Source organism: Dendropsophus ebraccatus, chromosome 5 (assembly GCF_027789765.1).
Source record: "Dendropsophus ebraccatus isolate aDenEbr1 chromosome 5, aDenEbr1.pat, whole genome shotgun sequence".
NCBI classification, from domain to species: domain Eukaryota; kingdom Metazoa; phylum Chordata; class Amphibia; order Anura; family Hylidae; genus Dendropsophus; species Dendropsophus ebraccatus.
The window spans coordinates 66,668,840-66,695,989 of NC_091458.1; the positions used below are offsets into that span (position 1 = coordinate 66,668,840).

Genomic DNA, 27,150 nt, shown 5'->3' on the forward strand with positions numbered 1-27,150 from the left:
TACACGGCCGTTGGAACGTGATGACGTAATTGCTCACGTTGACATTACCCTCACGTCACTCCCGGAAGTGATGTTGGGCAGAGTGTGTCTGCTCGTAGCAGCGGCTCAGAGCGACCCGGGGGGAGGGGGCCAGCTGTAACCGGTGACCGGAGTGCAGCTAGCAGGGGAGTCGCCCCAACACCGGAGCAGCGCGGCAGGGTAAGGGAGTTACATGCACACTGTCCGGGTGACCCACCCAGTCTCCATATGTTATACACAGCGGCCTGACCCCAGCTTCTCACTGTGTCATGCATCATACGTGACATGTAGCGGTACCGCACATAGGAAGGCTCGTGTGGATGGTACTGACAGCCTTAGAGGGTCAGGGGCTTCTGTACTTCTATCTAGTTGTGCAGTACATAAGAAGTCACTGTAATAATATACAGCAGTAGTCTCCAACCTGTGGACAAACTACAACTCCCAGCATGCCCTGCGTAGATTCTCAGCAGCTGGGAAGCCACAGGTAGGAGACTACTGATAATCAGTATATGTAATATAGATATAATGTGCTAGATGCTGGCTGAGAAGGATGTGGTGCTGAATATATATAAATATTATTGCCTCTATCTCACACACACATCAATCCCTATTTATCTGTTATCTCGATTTGTAGGGGGCCAATGTGATGCCATAGTAACAGCTTGTCACTTCATAAGTGTCCTAGTCGCCCATAGCAACCTCTGTTTTGTTTGACAAGCAGGTCAGACCATGATGTGTAGACAGCATGGCTGCACTCCTGTACATGGGGGTCAGACCATGATGTATAGGCAGCATGGCCGCGCTCCAGTACATGGGGTCAGACCATGATGTACAGGCAGCATGGCCGCGCTCCTGTACTTGGGGTCAGACCATGATGTATAGGCAGCATGGCCGCGCTCCAGTACTTGGGGTCACACCATGATGTATAGGCAGCATGGCCGCGCTCCAGTACTTGGGGTCACACCATGATGTATAGGCAGCATGGCTGCGCTCCAGTACATGGGGTCAGACCATGGTGTATAGGCAGCATGGCTGCACTCCAGTACATGGGGTCACACCATGATGTATAGGCAGCATGGCTGCACTCCTGTACTTGGGGTCACACCATGATGTATAGGCAGCATGGCCGCACTCCTGTACATGGGGTCAGACCACGATGTATAGGCAGCATGGCCGCACTCCTGTACTTGGGGTCAGACCATGATGTATAGGCAGCATGGCCGCACTCCTGTACATGGGGTCAGACCATGATGTATAGGCAGCATGGCTGCACTCCTGTACATGGGGTCAGACCACGATGTATAGGCAGCATGGCCGCACTCCTGTACTTGGGGTCAGACCATGATGTATAGGCAGCATGGCCGCACTCCTGTACTTGGGGTCAGACCATGATGTATAGGCAGCATGGCCGCACTCCTGTACATGGGGTCAGACCATGATGTATAGGCAGCATGGCTGCACTCCTGTACATGGGGTCAGACCACGATGTATAGGCAGCATGGCCGCACTCCTGTACTTGGGGTCAGACCATGATGTATAGGCAGCATGGCCGCACTCCTGTACTTGGGGTCAGACCATGATGTATAGGCAGCATGGCTGCACTCCTGTACATGGGGTCAGGCCATGATGTATAGGCAGCATGGCCGCGCTCCTGTACATGGGGTCAGACCATGGTGTATAGGCAGCATGGCCGCACTCCTGTACTTGGGGTCAGACCACGATGTATAGGCAGCATGGCTGCACTCCAGTACATTGGGCACGGGCTGTTGAAGAAAGTTCTCAATTATGTTTTAGTTGGCTGACATTCTGTGACTGTGGCAGCAATGTGGCATGAACCACAGGTTCAGACCAATGATTTGTATGTTCAGTGGCATGTCAGATGGTCGCACTGAATATGGTGGGATGTGAGCAGTATAAGACAGCAGGCAATTGGCAGTGATGGTACACTGGCAGCGTGTGATCGGCAGTTTGAGCCACGTGACAGTATATCATTGTGTGGCAAAGAGAACTTCTAGAAGAAGGTAAAAATTCACTATAATACTAGTAACAATGTTATGTATCTTCGTAATGTAGTATGTTCTGGGAATAGACTTTTAGGAATTTGTGAAACATTGGTAAAGTCAATTCACAGATTTTCATTTTTTTTTTTTCTTCACTTAGGGTCCTTTTACACATCCCGATATGCGGGTGAGTACGGCTGCAAATTAGCGCCAATCAGTGAGATCAGCACGCACCTGCAGTACCTTTACAAGGCACAAATAATTGTGCGGCCTAGACACACAAATGATCGCTTTTTTGTTTGTGCTGTTAATTGATTTCCCAGTTTTAACAGCGATTTTAGTGGCCACACGAGGTATCAAATCAGCCGACGGCCAGGCGTTTGCTCACTTGTGGGCTAATCGGGTACATAAGCATTCCTAGAAACATTTATTAATGATAATTTGCCTGTTTAAAGGGCCTTAAGAGTCCATTTGCATGTACAGGATCTGCAACAGATTTGATGCCTTGTCCCATCATTTAGTTAGATTGATACCTGCAGGATACACTGCACATCCCTCCTGTATGTGTGAATGGATCCATAAGTGGTATCCTTAGGGCCCTATTAGGCGAAGCGTTTTTGAGTTTTCTCCGGTTAACGTTAAACGATTGCAAGCAACGTGAAATCATTCACCATAATACACAAAATTATAGTCATTACCTACAATCCCAATTATGATTGGATCTGTTCTCTATTACATTAACAAACAATATGTACATACACCAAAAGATTAGTGAACGATTTCATGGTGAGCTCAAAAGATGCGATCAGCAATATATGAACAAATTTTCGTTAGTCCTTTGATCCTTGCCTGCATACACACAGAATATCGCTTAGATTTGAGTGATTTTTCATTTAATGATGGGATCCGACTGCCAGGACCTCCACTGATACAGAGGATGGAGAACAAATGCCCTCTAATTGAATGGAGTGGCAGTGAACATGTGGCTAGAGCACCATTCATTCACTATTGTACTTCCAAGCATTGCAGAGCACTGCAATGCTAGTTATTTCCTATCCCAGGGGTACTCAACAACTTTTAGTGAAGGTCCTTTTACTGGGGTCTATTGTCAGGTGAAGGTCTAAGGTGAACATTTGTAGTTAATGTGGTGTTTTGTTAACGTTTCACAAACGTTGTTGAACTATTGACATACAGAATTGATGCTTATTAGTGGGATAACTGGCATTTTTTTTTCTCTATTACCAGCCATTATATAGTCCCCCTGTGTACTCCCCCAGTAGTATATAGTCCCCCTGTGTACTCCCCCAGTAGTATATAGTCCCCCTGTGTACTCCCCCAGTAGTATATAGTCCCCCTGTGTACTCTCCCAGTAGTATATAGTCCCCCTGTGTACTCCCCCAGTAGTATATAGCCCCCTTGTACGCTCTTCCAGTAGTAAATAGCCCCCCTGTGCGCTCCCCCAGTAGTATATAGCCCTCCTGTGCGCTTCCCCCAGTAGTATATAGCCTCCCTGTGCGCTCCCCCCGTCTTTATAGAGACCCCCTGTGCGCTCCCCCCGTCTGTATAGAGACCCCCTGTGTTCCTCCTCCCATATAACATAAAAAAACAAACACTTATACTCACCTGGGTCCGGGCATCTCCTCTTCATTCTTGTGGCCGCACTCCCCTGTGGAATAGGGCCCTTTGTCCGAGATTACCCACAATACCCTGCACACACCGTTAGCAGAATATATTACATGTGCTATTTACAGCAGCACCACAAATCACAACGTAGTCTGAGGGTCATGAATTCCAGCTATGTTTATTATGAAGTCCACATAAAACATGACATTTCAGCAGGGATACCCGCCATTTTCAAGCATAAAAGGCGGATATTGCTGCCGAAATGTGTTTTATGTGGATTTTATTATAAACACAGCTAGAATTCTCTTTGAGACCCTCTGCCTACGCTGTGATTTGTCGTGCTGCTGTTGTATGGAAGACATTTCCTTTTATCACATGCGGAGCGTAGGTGTGCGGTGCTGACTCTTCTCGTGTTCTTCGGACATGTCTATTTACAGTAGTCTGCGTTAGGTCATGGGGATGGCCATGGCTTGGTGATGTCTCAGCATATCACACCTTGTACAGCTAAAGTTACACCATCTATCTATATAGTTACTGAAGTTGTACCTTATGAACTGCTACTTGTCGAAGTAGCAACTGTGGGAAGTGAAAATACACGTATTACTAAGATCTCTGGCACATAACCTGTGGGTGGTGTGAAACAACATCTTGGGCACCATACAGAGAGAAGTATACATTTTCCCTTCCACTGTGAAAGATGAAGGAAAACAACTGAGAAGAATATGAAACATAAAATACTACTGCAAGTGCAGTTGACACATTTACACAAGAACGTACTATTGAAGTAGGCACGGCCTACAGAAAGTTAGCGTATTAAACATGAAAAAAAGCGTTTTCCTCTGTTTTCCTTCTATAAAAAGTTAATACATCAACCCAATATACAAAGACAAGTCCTCATATTGCTATGTCAACAGAAAAATTAAAAAGTTAACAAGTTTGTTTGTACATGCTTTTATTCAGCAAATAATGTCTACTCTGCCAGCTCTTCACATGACCTGTGACTTCACAAACTCTTCCTTTTCACTGACATCCTGCATACCTGGCTTTGTTGCCATAGGGGGTTGCGACTCTTAGCCTGGTATATGGGACTACACTGATGGAAAAGTGCGTGACATAAGCAACTTGTTGACTGTTTATTTCTTGGTGGAGTAACTTGCTGCTGCTGATTGTTCTCTTCTTGTCTGTTATGCAGGATAAAGGAAGAACAATGAATGCAGTGACTTAGCATCTGTCTTGCCCCCTTGGCGGGACTGAAAAGATGGAGAGGCAGACAAGTACCGAGAGTCGTGGACTTGCCACCCCATTACACCCTTATTGCAATAACTCGCATGAAAGAAGTGATGCACACCTTTCCAGACCAGGAAACAACTGTGGCCTTTCTGCTTTTGGAAATGTAAGACTTGCAGCTGAACACAATCGTGATGGATCACCAGACACGGTATCAGGGGGGTTTAGAAACCATCAGTTTCTTGTGCCTACGAACAGTTGCTTCCATGACTCTGACCGGGCTCCACAAGATTATGAAGTGACTGGAGAGGTGTGGACTAAAGAATATCTCTCCGGTATTACAACAGAAGAATCTAAACCACAGAAACACACTTCAGTGTGTGAGGGTCAAGCATCATCGTTACCTATCGACTCTAGTTGTGGCTGTATTAGTGAGAGTACTGGGTGGGTTAGTGGTAAGTACTCTGATGTTGGCCATCATAACTGTAGCCAGGACTGTCAGCATTTTTCATGTTATCAGCGACAGTCATTGGAAGAGGTAGGTGAAGATGAATTTTCTGGGAGGCTAGGAGAGGATGATTCTTACAAAGGAATAGGTGGAAGAAGAGGTCGTAGAGGAAAGACCCGGAACAATTCAAGGGATGAGTCAAAAAAGGATGGTCGACAAGCGCCTACTTCCAGCGGCAAACATAAAATTGGTCGCAAAAAAAGTCATGGAGAAGGGAAACACCAGCTGAGATCCCTTATTCCTCAGCCATTGCTTCAGTTTTCAAATTATTGTATTCAGGTGCTTATTGATCTGGTGCTGTTGATAGGTGAATGTGTGGAGTCCCTCGGCATGCTGTTATATATCAGGGTCTGGCTTCCTGCTCACGACATGGGCAGTCTAAAAAGTCAATTACTGGCCTTTGGAATATGGGTAAAACTTCGTGCTAAGGATTTTTGGGTCCTTGTTTGCTATTGTGGATCATGGATTTTACGTGTTCTCAAAATGTTGTGTGCTCTGCTCTTCCTGCTGCTCATGCTCTCAGTGCGCTGTGCTCGACTTTGTTGGGAGTATATTAAGAAAACAATGGACAGAGTTGGAGAAGATAGCAACTGGAGATCACGGATTTCTGCTAGGTTACATATGATCTGGGCCTCAGTTAAACAAAACAGGACCTGTAGGCGTGTAGTTAGTCTGTTTAGAAGATGGACAGGGAAATTATGGCCTTCGAAGGTAACAACACAAAAAGAATCTACATGGGCCTCAGCAGGATCACCTAGTCCAGGAGGCCGCTTCCAGCCCAGACAGGAAGTGGAACGATTGCTTTCGATGGTTGATATTCCAGAGGAGGAATTAAATCCATTTCAAGTATTGGGAGTAGAGATGGATGCTAGTGATGTAGAGCTTAAAAAAGCTTACCGGCAGCTGGCAGTATTGGTAAGTACCTTTTTATTTAGATTCCTAAGAGAGTTCATCACTCAGGATTTTGTAAATAATATTTTTTTTAATTTGTAACTTTTTTCCCATATTTACCTTTGGGCTAGGGCTGCATGGCAACAGCAAATCATATTGGCTGCATGCAAACTGCAAGCAAAAATCCATTAGATTTAACTTTAGGCAACGGTTGCATTGCAACACAACGTGACCACACCAACAGCTATTAGCAAGTACAACATTGCACTCTTCATGCCATGTAACCAAAGTCATTCCTTAGCTCTAGCCCTAAACCTCACCACTTCAGTTGATCTGGTCAGTCCCCCATTGGTGCAGCAATGACATGCCCCAAACAAATATATATTTCCTGGGGACAAATGCCCCCTATAATGGGACCCAACTAAAATATAACTTTTAACCTAACATACAGATAAAATCTGTGTATCAGGTAGAAAGAAAATGTTAAAAACACAACATTTGAACTGCTATTGTATAAACCATATGTAGCCGGACCAAAACATGTCCATGTCACTGTATATGGTGGAGCAGTGTGCTGTTACTATATAAAATCTGCCTATCGCCCTTCAACATGTTTCTCAGAGAGCTTTTACACTGGCCATTTGTTAAGCTTCATGGGATTTAGAGAAGCCAAAATGCCCGCACACACAAATTTAGTTTGCAGTGGTTTAGAGGGGTTGTTTTCCACAGGAAAGTAAGCAGCCTGTAACATATAGTAGTACGCTTGAGTTTGTAAGAAGACTTAAAATACATTATAGATATTTGTGAATAAATACATGTGGCCGAGATGTCGTCAGCCGTGTTGGCATTAGGACGTAAGAAAGGAATTGATGCTGACAACTAGGGCTCGGTGATTAATTTACCATTTAAAGGGGTGGTGTCACTAAGCAAAAAAGGTAGAATTAGATATCTAGCACATACAGATGTGTAAAGGAGAACAGATGTGCTATTTTTAGTTAAGAATCTTGCATCACTGTACCATTTTTCTTCTCTATGCATCTGATTTCTTCCTGGTTTCCTCTCTGACATGTGACCCTGTGGTTGCCATGCAACAGTGCAGACACTTTCCCACAATACCTCTTGCTTGTATGGAAAGTGAAAACCAACTGCCAGTACAAATGAGACAGATCATGTGACTGCGATTGAACTGAGCATGTGTGACACAACCTAGTGGATTCCTGGTTGGCTGTTACCAAGGGCAACAGGGTTATGAAACAAGGCAGCACATGGGGGGGGATTACTGAGTCCATATCTCTCAAACAATACATTTTAAGAAATGATTGTAAATTTGAAATGTTTCATTCAACATAATGCATTGGTACAGACCTAGTTTTCTTTGTGACACCACCCCTTTTAAGGATTTTCTGATTCTAAATCAAAATTGTAAATTAGAATTTAGCCCCAGAGGTGCGCTAAAATTGGATGAGGAGAGGACATCGCTACTGCTGCACAGTAGCATCAGCGGAGGATCTTCTTTCACTTCACCGACATGACAAGACCTCATCTGACATATACATCCAGGCTCCTGCCACAGCTGCTAGGACCGGAGTGATAATTTAACCATTCAAATGCTGCTGTCAAAACTGACACCAACGCTTTAACACGCTGTGGTATAGGGGGTCGTACTATTCCCTGTAACAAGATAGAGGGGTGCCAGTCCGTTTTTACAGCTGCCCAAGACCTTCTGAAGGCCCCCTTGGTTGCTGTGACTGGTCTTGTATAGTTAGTCATAGGCCTGTGTGTGAGTGAGTCACAATCAGTGTTGTACATAGGAAACACAGGGCTGTGGTATAGATCAAAATGGCTGTGTTGCTAAAAATGATTGAAGATGCCCCAGCATTCCTGAACAGCACTTTTTAGTTGCCGCATTAAATATCTGATCTTTTACCGTCATGAAGCATCCTTTCCTCTTTGTTGTCAATGGGTATTCTTTATTTTTTCGGACAGGTTCATCCAGACAAGAACAATCATCCTCGCGCAGAAGAAGCTTTTAAGGTTTTACGTGCTGCCTGGGATACAGTCAGTAACCCGGAGAAGAGAAAAGAGTATGAGCTGTAAGTCTAGAGATGAAAGGATCTCTTGCAAGACATTTGTAGTAATGAGTTTCCACTGGAAGACAAAATCTCCTTGGCACATATTGACATTTAAATGTTTCTCAGTCACATCTGCACTAGGCATTCCTCAGTATGAGAGAATGATGTCATGTGATCTAAAGAAGAATCTAAAAGGCTTATCCAGACACTCAAAAGGGGGGGGGGGGGCGCGGGTATGAAAGTTAAAAATAAAATATAACATCCACCGGAGTCCCCTGGGGCTCCCACTACGACGACATCTGGTCCCCTGCAGCTCTGTCGTCTTCTGAGACAAGCTCTCTACTGAAGTGACAGTCCGCTCAGCCAATCATCTACCACAGTGGCGTCTTGCTTGATGTCACAGACTACTGTATGTTATACTAATCATGTATTTAGAGAATTACATGCACCCAGCAGGTATTTAAATAGAACTGATCATGCAATGTGCGTCTGCTGACTCAACAAATATGCCCTGCATGTCCAGTGGGGGAGACTGTGTGTACTTCAGTGTATATGGAGACATTTCCCCCCTAGAAGCTATGTATAAATCCAACAGAAAAATCGCATTGATAACAAACTGTATGATGATGTCACTGTGTGCAAGAGGCCTAAAATAATTTTTTTCTGCTGGTTTCATTAAAATTTCACTGTCCAAGAGATGGCAGAACTTTTCATTGTTTGTGATTTGGGTGTTCAGACCCTCGCCGACTGTTATAATGAGGCAGAAAAAGTGCTTGGCTAGAAAAAGTGCTTGGCTAAGTGCTTCCTCCCCCCCCCCCCCCCCCCCGTTTCTTCGATGCAGTACAAGACGGGATCCATAGACGTATTATTAAGCCCCTTTTGTGCAGTAACAAGCAAGATAGGAGAAGTGCCAAGCTGTTCATCTCCCTAGCTTCATTCTAGTTATTATTGGGGGCTGAACACCCAGTCTCTGGCTGATCAAAACTTTTGACATATCTCTTTGACAGTGACTCCTAAAATATGTTCCAAGGAGAAGCTTACTGAATATAGATTTATAATACAGTTTTGCCTAAATGACTAAATGGATCTTCAGTGAGTTCCAAGTGGTGAAGCCTGCAAACTGCCAAAATTGTATTGCTTAACACTTCAGCTGTTAAAAGGGAAGCAGGGATTTTGTAGCTTGTTTGGCTGCTTCAGACTTTACAAAGAGTGTAAAATTAACCCATCCCCCAATGTTTAATGTACATGTACATCAACATTTCAGCAAGGAGTATGCCCAATAGAGTTCTCTCTATGCATGGTAGGTGCTGGTTGTGTTTATACAGTTGACTCCTACCTGAAGTGACTGGGATCTGAGATCTCTCCGATCCCAGGTGTTGTGCAAAAACAACAAACCCACATGTGGCTAAATTTCATCTCTTGCATGAATGAATGGATGAATTAATGGAATCGATGAATAAAGACATGAATGAGACACAGGCTTGCTCCCGGCATGCTATTGACACATGATGTATGGGGAAACACTTCACATCAGGGATTCCCTATCTTTGCTGTCCGTGTTTGATGGAATGTGGAAATAAGCCCTAAATTTTGGGCCTGTACAAATTATAGATGTTTTACACTGTATCAAGAGATGCTATACCTCTAGTATTGATGTCACAGTACCATTTCGATACTTAATAACGTGTGTGTGTGTATATATATATATGTATGTGTGTGTGTGTGTATATATATATATATATATATATATATATATATATATATATATATATATATATAATCAAATATAATGCCCCCCATGACATGTTATCTATTTTCTTCATGTCCTGCTATTACAGTGATATAGTTTATATTTTATTTTACAATTAAAGTAAAAGACCTGCCTGCCTTTTTAGTGAGAACTTGGGCAGCACATAGACACAAACCCGGGACCATGCTCACCCACTCGGACTCATTCCCGGTGCCTGAGGAGGGTAAAGCTTGTGCCCGGTGCTCACTGCTCCTCTTCTCAGCCCATAGAATGCCATTAATACCGCAGCTGCCCAGCAGTGATGCACGGGTGTCCCTGGGCAGGCCGGAATCGGTGTCCTTCTCCGCATTCCCAGTGCCTGTGGAGGGAGATTCTTGTGCCCGGTGCTTGCCACTCCTCTCCTCTGCCCATAGCACTTTACCAGCACTGCGGCTTCTCAGCCCGGCAGTGAAGCACAGGTGTCTTCACTATGGTATGGCATTCTGGTTGACCTGATGTTCCCAGAGCAACACGCTGGTAGGGATAGCTTAGTGTACTACGGTGTAAAGACGGGAACCAGCTTTACTAGGGGGAACTGGCACACAGAGAAGATGGCAGGTTCTCACGCTGTTGCGCAGCTTAACATAAAGCATCAAATACCAGGGAATCCTGGTACCATTTTTTTTTTATTTTTTTTTATCGATAGTAGTATCAATATTTCGGTGCATTGTGCATCCCTAACCTCTAGGTAATGCTGCTGTTTTCTAATTGGTGAATGTCTGACTGCTGGGACCACCCCAGTCTTTAGAATGAAGGGGCTGCAGTACTAATTAAAGGATGCAGGGAACCACATAATGGCCCCATTCACTTTCAGTAATTTTGTAGTTTACTTTATAGAGGCACGGTTCATGGTTTAGATCTGGGGTGTCAAACTGTGGGTCAAAATTAAAAAATTGGAGAAAGTCGTGGGCCAACCTTATTATTTAATGAAGATTGCACGCGGCGTTTCTGGCACTGTCAGAGCAGCGTGCAACGTTCCTGGCACTGCCTATCCAAAAGTAAATGTCTCCACATGGTAGTTACCCATTATATCCTTCAAGCAGTAGGTAATCCCATAATTGTGCCCCATTTAGTAGCTTCCCCAATAGTGCCCCACATATTAGCCAGCCCTTCCAATAATGTCTTGTATAGTAGCCAGCCCTCCCAATAGTGCTTCATATAGAAGTCAGCCCCTAAAATAGTCTCTTATAAAGTAGCCAGCCCTCCCCAATAGTCTCTTATATATAAGCCAGTCTGTAAAATAGTCTCTTATACAATACCACCCCTCCCCCATAGTTATATATAATAGCCAGCTCTCTCCAATAGTCTTAGAAAGTAGCCAGATCTCCCAAATATCCCTAGCCAGATCTCCCTTATAGAAGCCATTCCCTAAAATAGTCTCCTGTATAGTAGCCAGCCCTCCCACATAGTTTTATATAATAGCCAGCTCTCTACAATACTCTTATGTAGGAGCTAGCCCTCCAAATAGTCTTATATAGTAACCAGTCCAAGCAGCTGTCCACACTACCCATATTATAATCTGCTGCAACGTCAGGCGGGCCAGATTTAATACAGCAATGTAAAAACTCAGTGGGCCAAAAATAATGGCACTGCCGGCCAGAGTTTGACATGACTAATTTAGATCATCACCAGAACTATTAAAGAGATTGTTGGGACCCCTAGTACTCAGCTGTAATTTTTGGTGGGAACCCAAGTGTAAATTTCCCTGCTTCTCCGTCAGAGGAGAAATGGAAAGTAATGTGGATGTAAAGTCCTCCTAGAACACTCCTTGTGGCTATTGTAAATATACTTAAATTGCAGGTAAAAAGCCTACTTTGCTATGCTTGAAGAACAAAATATAGGAAAAGATTTCTGCTAAAGCATTGTTTCTCTTTTTACATCTGTTTCTTTATAGGAAGCGAATGTCGGAAACTGAGCTGGCCAAGTCCATGAATGAATTTCTCACCAAGCTGCAAGATGATCTAAAAGAGGCAATGAACAGCATGATGTGCAGCAAGTGTCAGGGAAAGCACAGGTACAATGCAGTTAAAGTACAAGGGATTTATACGGCCATGATGCCGGGGCTGCAGGGGACATGGCAATAATTTATACTTACCTGCCCCGCCCCCCCAAAGCCGCTGGTTCCCGGGCTGCCCGTTCTGCGCAGCTGTCAGTGTGATGATGTCCCGTTCCTATAGACTCTGCTGACTGTCCATATCTGATGGGAACAGTTTGTTATTGGAAATTTTTAAAACACTGACAGCAGCACTAAGCAAGCTGCAGAGTGGGACAGGTCTACATTACTGACAAGCTCCCCTGCAGCATGGCTAATTGTGAATTTTTCCCAAACAACTCCTTTTAAAGACCTTTTATCACAGGTATAATGTAGACACATTTTTGTAGTTATTGGAAATTACAACAATGTTTCGGGTTGGAAATTACAGGTATAATATGGGCACAGAATTTTGTGACAAAAGATGAATTTACTTGTGTTGTAGCCTAAAATGTTAAATATGTTAAAAACATGAACTAGCAGGTGTAAGTTTGGAGCAAGGGGTTGACCATGTCCTCCTCACTCAAAGCCATTGCCCTTCTGAGCTAAGCCCTCCTATGTGGCGAACATGACACAGATATGCGAAAAAAACTAGATTTTGCTCTTCTGTGGCAGACACAGACTTGTCAAGAACAAGTGCCTTGTTCTTGACAACTGAGCAAATCACACTTCTTAAAGCCCTGTTACACCACAGATATCTGACAGATTTTTACAGCCAAAGCCAGGAATGGATTTAAAAAGAGGAGAAATAGTCTTTCCTTTGACTTATTCTCTGTTTATATTCTGTTCCTGGCTTTGGCTGCAAAAATCTTTCAGATATCTGTTGGTGTAACAGGGCCATTAGATTGACTGGGGAAATCTTTAATATTTTGCTTTGTTTTTCTATCTGTTGCAGGAGATTCGAAATGGATCGGGATCCTGCCAATGCGCGCTATTGTGCTGAATGTGGAAAAATGCATCCAGCAGAAGAGGGTGACTTCTGGGCTGAATCAAGCATGCTGGGACTCAAGATCACCTATTTTGCGATGATGCAGGGCAAAGTTTTTGACATAACAGGTAACAAAATCGAGAAGATATGCAGATATGGAAGGGGTTTCCCATCTTTTGTAGTGCACAACTGAGTGAAAGGGGTCCATTGTGCAGAAGTAAAACAGTGGATGTGGCATTAACCCCTTCCCATCAGCAATACGTAGATATACGTTCCTGCTGCAGGAACGTATATGCACATTCCTTGCACTGAAGGGGCTGTAGATGTGTGCGGGACCCCCGCAGTGAGAGCGGTCCTGCACACATCAGTGTCCGGGGAGCTGAGGGTAATGAGAGGCAGCTGCGATCGCGGAGTTTAAGGTACCCTGTGACAGAACAAGCATCTGTCACTGAGTGATCAGGACCCCCGCTGCCATGCCTCTTACCTCCATCCTGTCGGATCGTCGTTCTATTTATAGAGTCTGCTCTCAGGCAGGCTCTATGCATAGATCTCCGATAACACTGATCTATGCTATGGCATAGCATAGATCAGTGCTTGCAATCTAATGATTGCATGTTTTTACTGCAATTGTCTGATCTATTAAGATATTACATTATTGTTCCTGCACGGTGAATGGCGTAAACAAAAAATAAAAAAACACACCAGGATTGTTTTTTTTTTTTTAATTATATATCAAAAAAAAAAAAAAAAGCGATCAAAATTTTTCTGTTACACCAATTTGATATTAATAAAAACTAGGGATCATGGCGCAAAAAAATGGCACCCCAAACAGCCCTGTAAGTGAAAAAAATAAAAGCGCTATGGCTCTTAGAAGGCAGGGAAGAACATAGCATTAAAGTGACTCTGTACCCACAATCTGTCCCCCCCAAACCACTTGTACCTTCGGATAGCTGCTTTTAATCCAAGATCTGTCCTGGGGTCCGTTCGGCAGGTAATGCAGTTATTGTTTTAAAAACGACTTTTAATCCGGCAGCGCTGTGTCTAACGGCCGGGGCTTACATTAGTATATGCATTAGGCTGGCACCACCTCTCCGTCCTTCCTCCCCACCCTCATGATTAGGAATGCTCCAGGCAGATTGCTTCCTATTCCCCCACCTGTGTGCATAATGAACATAGGCTGGATTGTTAAGACACCTGTGCAAAGCTCAAACAGCAGTAAATGTTCCTGGATCATTCCTAATGCTGAGGAGGGCGGGGAGGAGGGAAGGAGAGGGTGTGCCAGCCTAATGCATATACAAATGTAAGCCTCGGCCGTTAGACACAGCACTGTAGAATTAAAATTAGTTTTTTAGCACAATAACTGCATCACCTGCCGAACGGACCCCAGGACAGATCTTGGATTAAAAGAAGCTATCTGAAGGTACAAGCGGTTTGGGGGGGGGGGGTCAGATTGTGTGTACAGAGTCACTTTAATTTGACCCGGACATCCGTGCATTAAAGGGCTCTTTCTTGAAGGGGTTAAACAAAGGCTACTTTCCTTCATTCTGGGTGGGTGGCTCAAGAGATTGGAGCCAGACCAATAAAAGAGTGATGACATGTCCTAGTGATTTTTCACAACTCTGAGATGGGAATACCCCTTTAACTTTCAGATAATTGACAGTTTACTATATTAAGGCCAGGGCCGTATTTACCAGTAGGCACCCGTGGTCCGGTGCCTAGGGCAGCACCTTGCAGGGGGGCAGCACCAGGGAGCAGGGGGACAGAAAAAACAATTTTTTTTTGTTTTTATTTTTGTAGTTTCCCTCCTCCCTTTCAGACTTGCCAGTAAATCTGGTGTCTTTTCCAGGGGGGTGGGGCGTATGGTGGTATTGGTCAGGTCTGGTATCGCCAATAGGTGCGTGAAGATGGGGCGTCTTCAGGTTTAGTGCCTAGGGCAGCAACAGCTGTTAATACAGCACTGATTAAGGCCCTTTTCATGGGCCGATTATCGTTGGTGAGTGTTCCTAGGAGATTTGTAGGCAATACCTGTGCATTGTAATGGCTGCAGAAACTATACAGTGGTTATTCCTGCAGCCTGGCTGCACGATTACTTGTGCTGTATAAAGGCACTGAAAATGAGCATAGATCTCGCTGATCGACACTTATTTGCAGCTGTAAAAGGGCCCCTAGTTGTTTTTTCTTGTCTTTATGAACAAGTCATATGCAGCAGCTATAGTGAAGTAATAGCAATAACCCTTAGGCTGATTTAATTACAGCTGTTAATGGCACTCCTTTTTTCCGCATTTAGAGTGGGCAGGATGCCAACGTGTGGGAATCTCACCAGACACTCACCGGGTTCCATATCACATTTCATTTGGCTCAAGAAACCCTACAAACACAGGACGACAGAGGTTTGGAATTTTTTTTTATTGTTGGAGGAAAAACCTTTTAAGGTGTTATTGGCTTTGATACCTACCACAATGTAGCCCTTATGGAACACCACTATATTTGTTTGTTCTGTTCATTTTACTTTACCTCCATTTTTTTACATGGCTTTAATACTTAAAGCGTAACTGTCATGTTTTTTTTTTATTGCAGAAATCAGTAGTATAAGCGATTTTAAGAAACTCTGTAATAGGTTTCATCAGCCAAAAAAGCCTCTTTCTGTACTCAAGAAGCAATCTACCAGCCTCCCCCCCCTGACTTCTTATCTGTGCATTATCAGGCAAACACGCCTTTATTACAGAGAAGCCAGTGAAGACGGACTCTGCTCTCTCCATTGTAAGCCTATGAAGGGGGGAGGGGCTGTGGGAGATGAGGGAGCAGGAAGAGGTGACATGAAGGTCAGCTGTTTGTAGACTCTCTGGGCACCTTAAACGCTAAATTCAGGTGTCAGAAAGGTTAGTGCTTATCTATGAACTTGCTGAGAGAAGTTTGCAGGGTGTTGTGCTGTGCAGGACTGCTCCGTGCTCAGTCACTCCTAACAGCCCCTCCCCTCTCCATAGCCACATAATGGACACAGAAATCCTGCTTGAAATTTGATGTGAGGGGGGAGGCTGGGAGATTGCTTTTTCAATCCAGAAGGAAACTCTTTTAGTACATAAAACCTTATTACAGAGTTTCTTAAAATCGCTTGTACTGTTGATATTTAATGTTTTCAGAAAAATGGCCCTGAAATGACAGTTACGCTTTAACATTGAGGCTGAAATAAATTACTCTGTTTTTAAAGGAGAAGTCCAGCAAAAAAAGTGTTGTATTGTACCCCAAAAGTTATACAAATTACCAATAAACACTTATTACGGGAAATGCTTATAAAGGGCTTTTTTCCCTGCACTTACTACTGCAACAAGGCTTCACTTCCTGGATAACATGGTGTTGTCACGACCCGACTCCCAGAGCTGTGCGGGCTGTGGCTCCTGGAGAGGATGATGGCAGGGGGACACTGAGGGACACAGGGCACTGGAGGGACACTGAGCATCCCTCTGCCATCATCCTCTCCAGCAGCCACAGCCCGCACAGCTCTGGGAGTCGGGTCGTTACATCACCATGTTATCCAGGAAGTGAAACCTTGATGCAGTGGTAAGTGCAGGGGGGAAAAAAAATCTCTTTATAAGCATTTTCCGTAATAAGTGTATGTTAGTCATTTGTATAACTTTTGGGGGGCAATACAATACTTTAATAAAAAATTTTCACCAGACTTCTCCATTAAGGGGAAAATGGTCAAAAAAGGAACAAAAATGATATAATTTTTTTTCATGTTTTGTTTTGAGGTAGTTTTGTTCAGTCAGTTTTCATACAAAAAATGATATCCTCTTATTCTCCCCTGCCACATAATGGTGCCACATAAGTATACTGTAAACAGGTTTACTCTTTTATTAGTGGGAGGGGGTGAGAAAATAATAAACATGTAAACTCACCCTCCTGGAGCTGGATGTAATCTTCGGCTGGAAACAGAGTACCTGGTTCTTCTTGCTGCAATGTCACGGCCCAGCTGAGTGATTGCCCCCTCAGCCAGTTGCTGACTGGGAGGGGGACAGTGTCCCCCAGTCTCTGATTGGTTGAGCCAGCAATAACACAGCCACATATGTGACATTGCAACTAGAAGAGCTGCAGGACATCTATGGGGCACAAGAATAGTTAAGTTTACTTTATTATTTTCCACCCCCCCCCCCCAGCACCCAGAGGTGCTAAGTAGAGATGAGCACAACTGGAGCATGCTCTAATCCAGTCATTCTGCGTTTGAGTATCTGTGGCTGAACAAGTGAGATGCAGTTTTAGGGAGTCTTGTAGAAAACAGCCTATGGCAGTATCCATGTTTTCCCACAGTTTACTCATTCTATCAATTCTTTATCCTTATCTCCCTGATGATACCATATACTTGATGGAAGTGTACAATGGAGTGGAATAGTTTTGAGGGTCTAATTTTAAGGGTAAAACCAAGGGGTAGTCTGGGATAGGGGTCACCCCTTTTAAGAATGGGTACTCCAGCGTACCCTGTGCGACTAGGGGTTACCGCTATACTTTCACCTTAGGGCCTTAAATAGGGTTAAAGTTGTCCCTTGTCTGGCCTATAGTAATGAGACAGTTTTGATTGGTCCGGGTCTGAGTGTTCAGACCCGTACCATTCGGGAGAACGAGCTGGGAGAAGACCGTGTTGCAGCATGTCCTCTCCCAGCTGTGTCTCTGCATAATCAGTCGAGCTCCATAGTGATCCATTAAAATCCTTACTGATCATGTGACACTGACCTTGAAGAAGACCGCGCGTAGCAGGGTCTTCTCCCGGATCTTTCTCCTGATTGGTACATGTCGGTAGACGTGTCAAAAGTTTTTATCAGTCTGGCTCTGAGTGTTCAGGCTTTTGAAGTCTCTATGGCATGTCAGAAGTTTTGCAAAACAGTGATGCTATAATTAAAAGAATAAAAAAAAAAAAAAAAAAAGATTTAGCTGTAGCTGTTTCTTCCTTAAAGTAAAAGTTGGTGAGACAGACAATTAATCTAGTATGGTGTTTAATAATATATGGGTCTCACAGGAACTCAAAACAAATATCTGATATTTTAGTTTGATTCCTTTCCCACCTGCAGTAGGAGCACCAATATGATCTTGTACCAGAACCATTGCACAGTAGACGTCAACAGCACCCGATAGAGCCATTAATTTGTGAAGGTTCTGTATTTTGAAAGGCAAAATGCTGCTGCATGCTTCCCTGTTCTCCTCATCAAGTATGATTGTATAGAGACTTTGTCCTCTACATTATGATGATAATAATATGGATCAAGGGTCCATTTACACAGAAAGATTATCTGCCAAAGACTTGAAGCCAAAGCCAGGAACAGACTATAAACAGAGATCAGGTCATAAAGAAAAGCCTGAGATTTCTCCTCCTTTTTAAATCCATTCCTGGCTTTGGCTTCAAATCTTTGGCAGATAATCTTTCTGTTTAATGGACCCTTAGAGTCATGCATGGCGTATCTATGGTTGCTGCCATGTTTGGCTTATGACATCATGATTCACTGCAGTTATTGCCCATATCTTTCATGCAATGTTACATCACATATTATCTAAAACTAAGGGGTGAATTTTTCATTCCCCGCACCCATTAAGAGTGGCAAAGTTGTGTAATTGGGAATAGGGAAAGGGAATGAATAATTCCTCCCAAAGATCAGTGGGTTACCCACCAGACGTATTCACGGTGAATGGAGCAAGACTTCAAAGTTAAGTACTTGAGAAGAGGATACTTTTCTTGATTTATATCCATAAAAAATTTTTTTTTCAAACCCTTAAAAAGAACATTTCAAAGGCTTCTTCGGGCAAGGAGAAATTTAGCATATTTTGTCGGGGTTACAGGAAACATAAAAAATGCTATGCTTACCCGGCCCACTGCCCTGCGCTCGGTCCATACTGTGGTCCTTGTTGTAGTTGTCTACAGGACGGAGGGAAAAGAGGGCAGTGACCTAGGCGGTCTGAAAACTGGCAGTGTCAGGGAATTGAGCACAGTAACTTCTCTGCAGCCCCATTAACAGATTCAAAATTTCTTCTTTGAAGTGTTGCTGACTAATAGTCATTTCTAAATCAGTGGTTAGCACCGGGGTCCTGGGTTGAAATCCCACCAAGGGCAACATCTGCAAAGAGTTTGTATGTTCTCTCCATGTTTGTGTGAGTTTCTTCCCACACCCAAAACATACAATATACAATAGGCAATTTAGATTGTTAGCCCTAATGGGGACAGGGACAATATCACCATATCATTCATGTATTTACAAAGTATGTGAGGTGCTGCGGAATTAGTTGGCAATATACAAATAAAGCATTATTATTATTAATCTTAGATCCATGGAATAACATATTAAGAATTATTTAAATATTCTTATCTAAAGCTTTAAGACTTCTGAAACCATTTAACATTCTATAGAATTTTTCTTGCAAAAATCACTTGCAATTATTGGTGGTTTATTATTAGACAGGGCTATATTCTGGTAGTGAAGGTTTCCTTTTCCTTTCTGTGTGTTCAGTAGTTTTGAGTTATGCTGCATGATAAGTGGTCCAGAATACACTGAATTGTCACAGTTGTACTGTGCCGCACTTGGATAAAAATATTTATCATACCTATGCATTTTTGTCTTATAACCGCATAGACTAGATGGGTCACAGTCTTTGTCTTGCAACATGTCTTCCATTTTATGAACCTGTTCTCTCTTTCTAGAGCACCATCAGAAAGCAGTCCAACCTCTGTTGCTGATTTACAGAATCTCTTGAACAGGATATTCCAAGGCTCTCCTGGTCAGATGCCCAATGGGAACATCTTCACACCTCCCCAGCAGTCGCAGCCGCCGCCACCACCACATGGTTCTCAGTCTCCTGCCCCATCTAAACCTGACACTGCTCCCAAGAGTGAAACAAAGTCCAAGAGAAAGAAGAAAATGAGACGCCCTGTACAGAGATGAGCATCCTCTATCCATTCAAACGCTAAATGTGAACGTGAAGCAGAGAAGAGGGGCAAATACAAGAGATGCACAACTTTCCTCACACTGTTAAGTGTCTAGTGATTTCGAGTCAGACTACAGTACACTGACAGGAACCGAGCTGTCAAGGGCTTTAAACACCACTCAAATGAAAACATATTCTTTAATTTACATCCTAGGATTTTGTCTATTCTCCAATTGCCATGGAGACCAGAGAAGCTTTCCCTTGCAAGTACCTTTCAACAGATCAGTTGTTTTATTTTTTAAATAAAAAGAAACCTTATCTACTCATCATACCAAAGATACCTGGTGTAGATAACCTTCTGGAGAGAGAGGAAGACATCACTGTGCATGTAGTCTATTGGGTGCATGGACTTCAGTAGAATGTATGGACGTGCACCTGCACAGAAATTCCTCTCTCTCCCAGAGAGTCCCATACATAGGAACTGGGACTTTACTATGGTTTTGCTTTGGTTAGCCTTTTACCAGGTTCAAGAAATTGCTTTGAATTATATTACGATCCATAAAAGCAGAAGGAAGTGGACACATCAGTTTTTTTTTTCACTACATCATACAAGGAAGTTACTACAGAGGCAGACATGCAGCCAGTTATTCCATTTTGTTTTCTGTTTCTCTGCACTAGTTTTTTTTTGTTTGTTTGTTTTGCGTGTTACTATTAGAGATGAGCGAACCGGGTTCGAGTCGATCCAAACCCGAACGTTCGGTATTTGATTAGCTGGGGCTGCTGAACTTGGATAAAGCTCAAAGGTTGTCTGGAAAACATGGATACAGCCAATGACTATATCCATGATTTCCACATAGCCTTAGGGCTTTATCCAAGTTCAGCAGCCACCGCTATCAAATGCCGAAAGTTCGGGTGCGGATCGACTCAAGCATGCTCGAGGTTTGCTCATCTCTAGTTACTATGTTTTTATTGCACTGGTCTGTGCACTGCATTAAAAGTCACAATAAGGGTACTATTACACCAACAGATCTGACGACAGATTATCTGCCAAAGATTTGAAGCCAAACCCAGGAGTGGATTTGAAAAGAGGAGAAATCCAGTCTTTCCTTTATGACCTGCTCTCTGATTATAGTCTGTTCCTGGGTTTGGCTTCAAATCTTTGGCAGATAATCTTTCGTCAGATCTGTTGGTGTAATAGTACCCTAAGACCATATAGGTAGAATAAGATTAAATGTGCTTAAGGGTTTTTTTCTGACAAAAGGCTTTTATTACCTCTCTGATGACACATAGATGGGAACTGCAACTAGGATGAGTACTGGCCTTGAGAACAAGAGTATTTCATTTCCCTTATCTTTAATGGAGAGGAGACCACACATCCTAATTGAAATTACTGGCTATTGCAGAAACCAATGTGTTAAAGTATGCATAGCTGGGGGATAGCACATGCACTCCCAGCTCTCCACAGAACACACAGACTTTCTGCTGTGATCCTAGACTTAACATGCAACTCTTGTAAAATGGCAGTGCCTGATATTGCAGCTCGGCTCCATTGACTTGAATGTGGTTAAACTGTAATCGCAGCAGCCCACTGACAGCAGCAGGGCAAAATAAGCAGTTCCTTTTATCTTGGAGAACCCCTTTTAGCTCTTTAATCAGAAAGTCTTTAAAACGAATGATAAGTCAAGAATACTATTGTAGCACAACTTATAATACAATTCCAGAATTCTTCTGGACAAAATAGATTTGAGGGTTTCGTTTTATGGTGGGAAATTTTACAATGTTTTAATTTTTTAATAAATGAGTTTGGGTACTGCAAAAAAAAAAAAAAAAGAATAAATAAAACATACTTGCCTGTCCAGATCCCCTGCTACTTAAATTCCAAGGGTGCTGGTCCCCAATGCTCTTTGCCTTTTTCTTCTTCTTATGGTGTCCCATAAGCTAATTGGCTGATTAGAAAGTTCCTGCACAAACAGGACATCGCAGGAAGAAGTGGCAAGCATTGGGGACTGGGCACCATTGGAACAGCAGTGGCGGGGAACCATGACAGGTGAGTATGCATTTTTTTTTTTTTATAATGCATTATGCAGCACCTAGACTGTTGTATAAAAAATAATCTCACCAGAAAAGCCCTTGTTTACATAAAATAAGAAAGAAAGTGTTTTAATCGTCACCATAAATTTTCTGTTCTAAGCGTTTATTTTCATGGTCATTTTTAAAAATTTGTTACTTGGCCCATCTGCTTTTGTTCCGTTACTCAGGCAAATGACATAAGAAAGCCGTCCCCAAGCTTCTTTGTAACAGTATTTAATATTAGGGATGGAGTTTGTGGCTGCTCTGTCTTCTCATTTTTTGCCTGGGATAGCCATTTATATATTGATCCCACTGTATAGCAAATTTCTGCAGGAACGGTTTCTAGGACAATCAAATTTAACAAGATATGTTTTGTTTCTGAATATTTTATATTTCCTGATTGTACAAGTGTGTAATCTCCCAGCCCAGAGGCTCACCCTCATACTGTAGTGATCGTGCTGAAGGAATTTAATACTGAGGTATAGTCAACCTGTTGTTCACTTGCTGCTGCTGCTGTAAAATTATGTATAGGCATTGTCTAACTCAGGATAATGTTATATGTTACTGTAACAGTTAAAAATACATATATTATACATATATAGCATTGAATTTGATCTTTATATTCTGTGAACGATTAGTGGCAGCCGGATTTATCAAAACTGGTGTGTGTGTATATATATATATATATATATATATATATATATATATATATATATATATATATATATATATATATATATTATAATTTGTGCTGCAGTATATCATAGCAACCAATCAGGTTCCAGTTCTTACTTACTGGAGAGGCACTTCTGTAATGTTTTGATAAACTTCCACCATTGAAATTGCATACATGTGAGAGATCTGCCTTCCAGCCTTTCCTTCCTACTTTTTGCCCCCCCATTACTGACGCATGACATTGTCCTCAATATGCAATGGGAATTGCAACAACCTGACTGCTGCTATGCTGTTGTCTACTTTCTTTGCTATCATTACAATCCCATAATTAGGCTTTGTACTGATAGGCCAGTTTCTGGGCATTGCTTAAAAACTCAGGCAATGTACAACTATCCAGGATTAGAAAAGCACAGCTACTTTCTTGTAAAAACACCACCTCCCCTGTCCTCAGGTTGTGTCTGGTACTGAGCTGCAAAACCACACCTAAACTGAGGACAGGAAAGGTGCTGTTTCTAGAAGAAAGCAGACATCTTATTCTAAGGGTCCTATTACACAGGCCGATGACGACCCGATCAATAATGTAAACGGGCGCCAATCTGCTAGATTGATGCTTGTTTACTGAGCCTATTCTACTGCTTGATGATCATTTAGCAAGGGCTGGACAGACATAGTTAACGATGTCTGTGCAGCCCTTGCCCTAAACTGTTACAACATTACCTCTTCATGCTCCCGGTCTTCTCTTGCCCTCTGCTTGCTTCCCGGCACTGCGAGCTGTAGCTTCTCTGAGCTGACAGGCCACACAGCCATTCATGTTCTGCAGCGGTCCCGGCCAGTGATTGGCTGAGCAGCCTGTCAGCTCAGAGAAGCTGCAGAGGGCAGGAGAAGACCGGGATTATGGAGAGGTAATGGTGGTATAACAGTTTATTCAGTTCTTAGCTGTCAGCCGTGCATCGCTGTTACACGTAGCAATGCATGGTCGGCAGATGATGATTTTAGGTGTGGACCTAAAGAAAGATAAGCAGATGATCATTTCGTCAGCTGATCATTGTCTCTATTGGACTGAATGATAATCGTCCGAAGCGGCCTGATTTGTCTGTAATAGGGCCTTATGCCTGGATAACACCATTTAACAATTTTTTTTTTTTTTATACAACCGTTTGTTTTTTGCCCAGGTCTTCTGTTGAAGGACACATTTCCCTTCAGCAGAGGGTACAGAGACTGCAAGGTACACTGGCAGGACTTTCTTTATCTCTGCTGCGCCTATCATATTCTTTGCAAAAAAAAATTAGATTGAGAACATTTTTTGAAAGGAGCCTTTTGCAACCTTTGAGGTTGCTAAATCACCAGCATTTCCTTATACAGCTGCAGTTTGGCATCTCATAGCTATCTATATCGAGTACAGCTGCCCTATTATTTTATTCCACCAGTAGCTCTTGTGTGTGTGCACATTGTGCCGAAATTTACGCCAGTACAGCTTGCTGTGCACATTGCAGCGATGAAGTAAATGAGTGTAGACCTCGCTGTGCTCTGGTGCAGTATGTTCAGAGCTACATCTGTCCTAGATTTCTCTGGAATTGATATAAGCAGATTTGTGAAGCTAAGTCCCAGCTGGGTAAGGACATGCTTTTTTGCATGTAGGCTTCAAATGTAGTGACAGGCTCTTTTTAATACTTGAAAAAAATCAGGTGTACAGCTTTTTTTTTTCATAGATCTCTCTCTTAGGGTGCGTTCACACCTACAGGATCCGCAGCGGATTTTCATGCTGCAAGTTTGCAGCGAAATCGGCTGCGGATTCTGTACTGTGAAGTTCAATGGGTCCATACACGCAGCGGATCCGCTGCCTGCATTTAACCCCTGCACGCCGGCCGCCCGCAGCTTACAGCCCTGGCCCCCTTAAACCCCTGCACGCCCGATCGCAGCCCCGAGCATACATCACCTGCTCGGGGCCTGGCTGTGTGATGCGTGCAGGGGAGCCGGGAGAATCACACAGCCACAGCCCGAGCAGGTGATGTATGCTCGGGGCCGCGGCTGCGATCGGGCGTGCGGGGGGGCCGGGGCGGCGATCGTGCGGGGGTTTATGGGGGCTGGCGCTGGAAGCCGCGGGTGGCCGGCGGCGGCGCAGGGGTCAAAGGGGCCGGGTCCCAAGCAGGCAGCGGATCCGCTGCGTGTATGGGACCCATTGAGCTTCACAGTACAGGATCCGCAGCTGATTTCGCTGCAAACTCGCAGCATGAAAATCTGCTGCGGATCCGGTAGGTGTGAAGGCACCCCTAGGGTAGCTTCACACGTACCGTATCGCAGCTGATCCACAGCGGATTTTACAGTGCAGATTTAATGCTGTGTTCATTCATTTAGTCAAATCTGCTGCGGATCTGCAGCAGAAAATACGGTACGTGTGAAACTACCCTTACAATGCAGCTTGTTTACAATGTCTTTACTTAAATCTCCAGACTGCATTTCACAGAAGGAACAGTTAAAATGTGCGTGTATTAAAAAATTACAGTATGGGTTGATCTTCAGGATTGAGGGGTTAAAATGGTCTTGTATAATATTTTGTTAAATTAAAACTTTTATGCTTTGAATGATGATCTTTTGGCTTTGTTTCTTGAGTTGTATGAAGGTGACTTGGAAGACAATACTTAGACTCCACTGCATTATATTTCAGCAAGCGGGAAATTCTGTTATCATTGTCCTATTGGATACACAGTACTGTCATTTTGATGGCTATAATTATGAGCTTGAACAGCTCAACAGTTCTGCACTGAAATTACTGATGGCCTCACATTACAGTTTCTGTCATTCCTATTTATCACACTGTAGAGACATTTTAGATGTGCACTCAATAGCATGATAGTTTTGTGAACATTTAGTATTGTAATAGAAGTGTGTCTGGTTAACACAACATTTCTCTTTAGTGAACTTTTAGGCTTTGTTCAAACACAGTAATTTTGGTCAGTATTTTGCAACCAAAACCAGGAGTGGATTGAAAGCACAGAAAGGCTATGTTCACACACTGTTGAAATTGATCGTTAGATGGTCCAGACAGCCCACAGAAGATAGCTGCGGCAGCAGATCGTTGCTATCCGCACCGTTGGTCTTTCACAATGTTAAAAGACAACAATCTGATTGTTGCCTTTTAACATTACTATTACACGAAGTTCAACATATGGTAGTAATATAATATGAAATGTCCTTCACATGAGACGAGGTATACAATGGTCTCCAAGTCTTCTCAAATGCATCTACTGTGTCCCCTCTAATTGCGGTAATTTTTTCAGACAACATATCATTAATACGGTCCTTCACTTTATTCAAGTGAAGAAGAGTTGTTGTTTTTTTTTCCAATAGGAGGCTATGTATATTCTGGCAGCCAGTAGAATGAATTGAGTCAGTTTAAACAATCTATACGGCATACGTGAAGGTTTAACTCCAAACAGACAAGCCTGAGGCGTTTAGGGAAGGAGAAGCCAACTACGTCCACCACCAGCTGAACCACCTGTGACCACATAGTTTGCATCACAGGGCACGACCACCAAATGTGGTGCATGTTGCCAATGGTTTGACAGCCACGAAAGCAAAGTGGAGAAACATCAGGGTATATTATATGCAACTTAGCTGGAACATAGTACGCCCTGTGGAGAACCTTAGGAGCAGTTTCAGCAAGCGCTACTTGGCAGCTTCCTTTGCTAAGCAGTTCACTACTGGTCTGCCACTGAAGGGGGGACATGGTAATATGTAAATCTGACTCCCACTGAGTCATGTAGGGAAGTTTATGGCCAGGGGGGAGTGCATTCAAAAATGAAAGCATTCCCACCCTATCAGGAGTATATAAGGCTAACCTCTCAAAATCAGTCGGGGAGATCTTAACCCCCACTGCTTTAAGTGAAGTGAAAAACTAGTAGATCTGTTGTAATCGGTATGTTTCAGATGGACTAAACTGGCGAACACATTCCTCCGCAGTATATAGACTTTTCCTACTCAAGAAGTCCTGTAGTCTGAACAACTTTTTAGTTTTTCACCAGGTAAACTGGGACCGCAGTAAACCAGGAGGAAAATGAGGATTACCGAACAAGGGAGACAACGGGGAAACAGCAGATTGTAGCTTATATATAAATCGCACCCTTCTCCAAAGTGCAAGAGAATAAAGCACTATTTGGGCCGAGGCATGCAGACTGGGTAAAGTGGGCAGACAAGACCACATTAATGCTGGTAGGGAGTAAGGCGAGACCAGATCCGATTCCAATTGAACCCAACTAGGGGCTGTGCTTGTGGTATTGACCAAAAGTAATTGGGCCAAGCGTGCTGCATTATAATAGTTGCGCAAGTGCGGCACTGAGAGGCCACCTGAACGTTTATGAATATACATCACAGATTTGGCTATTCGTGGCCGTCAACCATTCTAAATGAATCGTTA

At 43.2% G+C, this 27,150-nt stretch overlaps 1 protein-coding gene and 1 long non-coding RNA gene across 4 annotated transcripts in view; one reads left to right on the forward strand and one right to left on the reverse strand.

The window, feature by feature from the left end:
• LOC138792726 (uncharacterized) overlaps window positions 1–7,395 on the reverse strand; it is a 32,706-nt gene extending 25,311 nt beyond the window's left edge. The window contains exon 1 of the long non-coding RNA XR_011363178.1: window positions 7,286–7,395. This is a non-coding gene — a long non-coding RNA (uncharacterized lncRNA). The remainder of the gene's footprint in view (window positions 1–7,285) is intronic.
• Window positions 25–25,317, forward strand: DNAJC14 (DnaJ heat shock protein family (Hsp40) member C14). 3 transcript variants are annotated; one of them, XM_069970476.1, is made up of 8 exons: window positions 25–198; window positions 2,179–2,205; window positions 4,834–6,291; window positions 8,254–8,360; window positions 12,023–12,142; window positions 13,056–13,216; window positions 15,376–15,478; window positions 19,768–25,317. In XM_069970476.1, the coding sequence occupies exons 3-8, from the start codon at window positions 4,900–4,902 to the stop codon at window positions 20,006–20,008; spliced, it is 2,124 nt and encodes a 707-aa protein (XP_069826577.1). In that variant the 5' UTR covers window positions 25–198; window positions 2,179–2,205; window positions 4,834–4,899; the 3' UTR covers window positions 20,009–25,317. The 3 variants fall into 3 exon arrangements, with proteins under 3 accessions (XP_069826577.1, XP_069826576.1, XP_069826578.1); XM_069970475.1 differs by lacking the exon at window positions 2,179–2,205; XM_069970477.1 differs by lacking the exons at window positions 25–198; window positions 2,179–2,205 and adding an exon at window positions 2,020–2,039.
• Window positions 25,318–27,150: the final 1,833 nt, after the last annotated feature.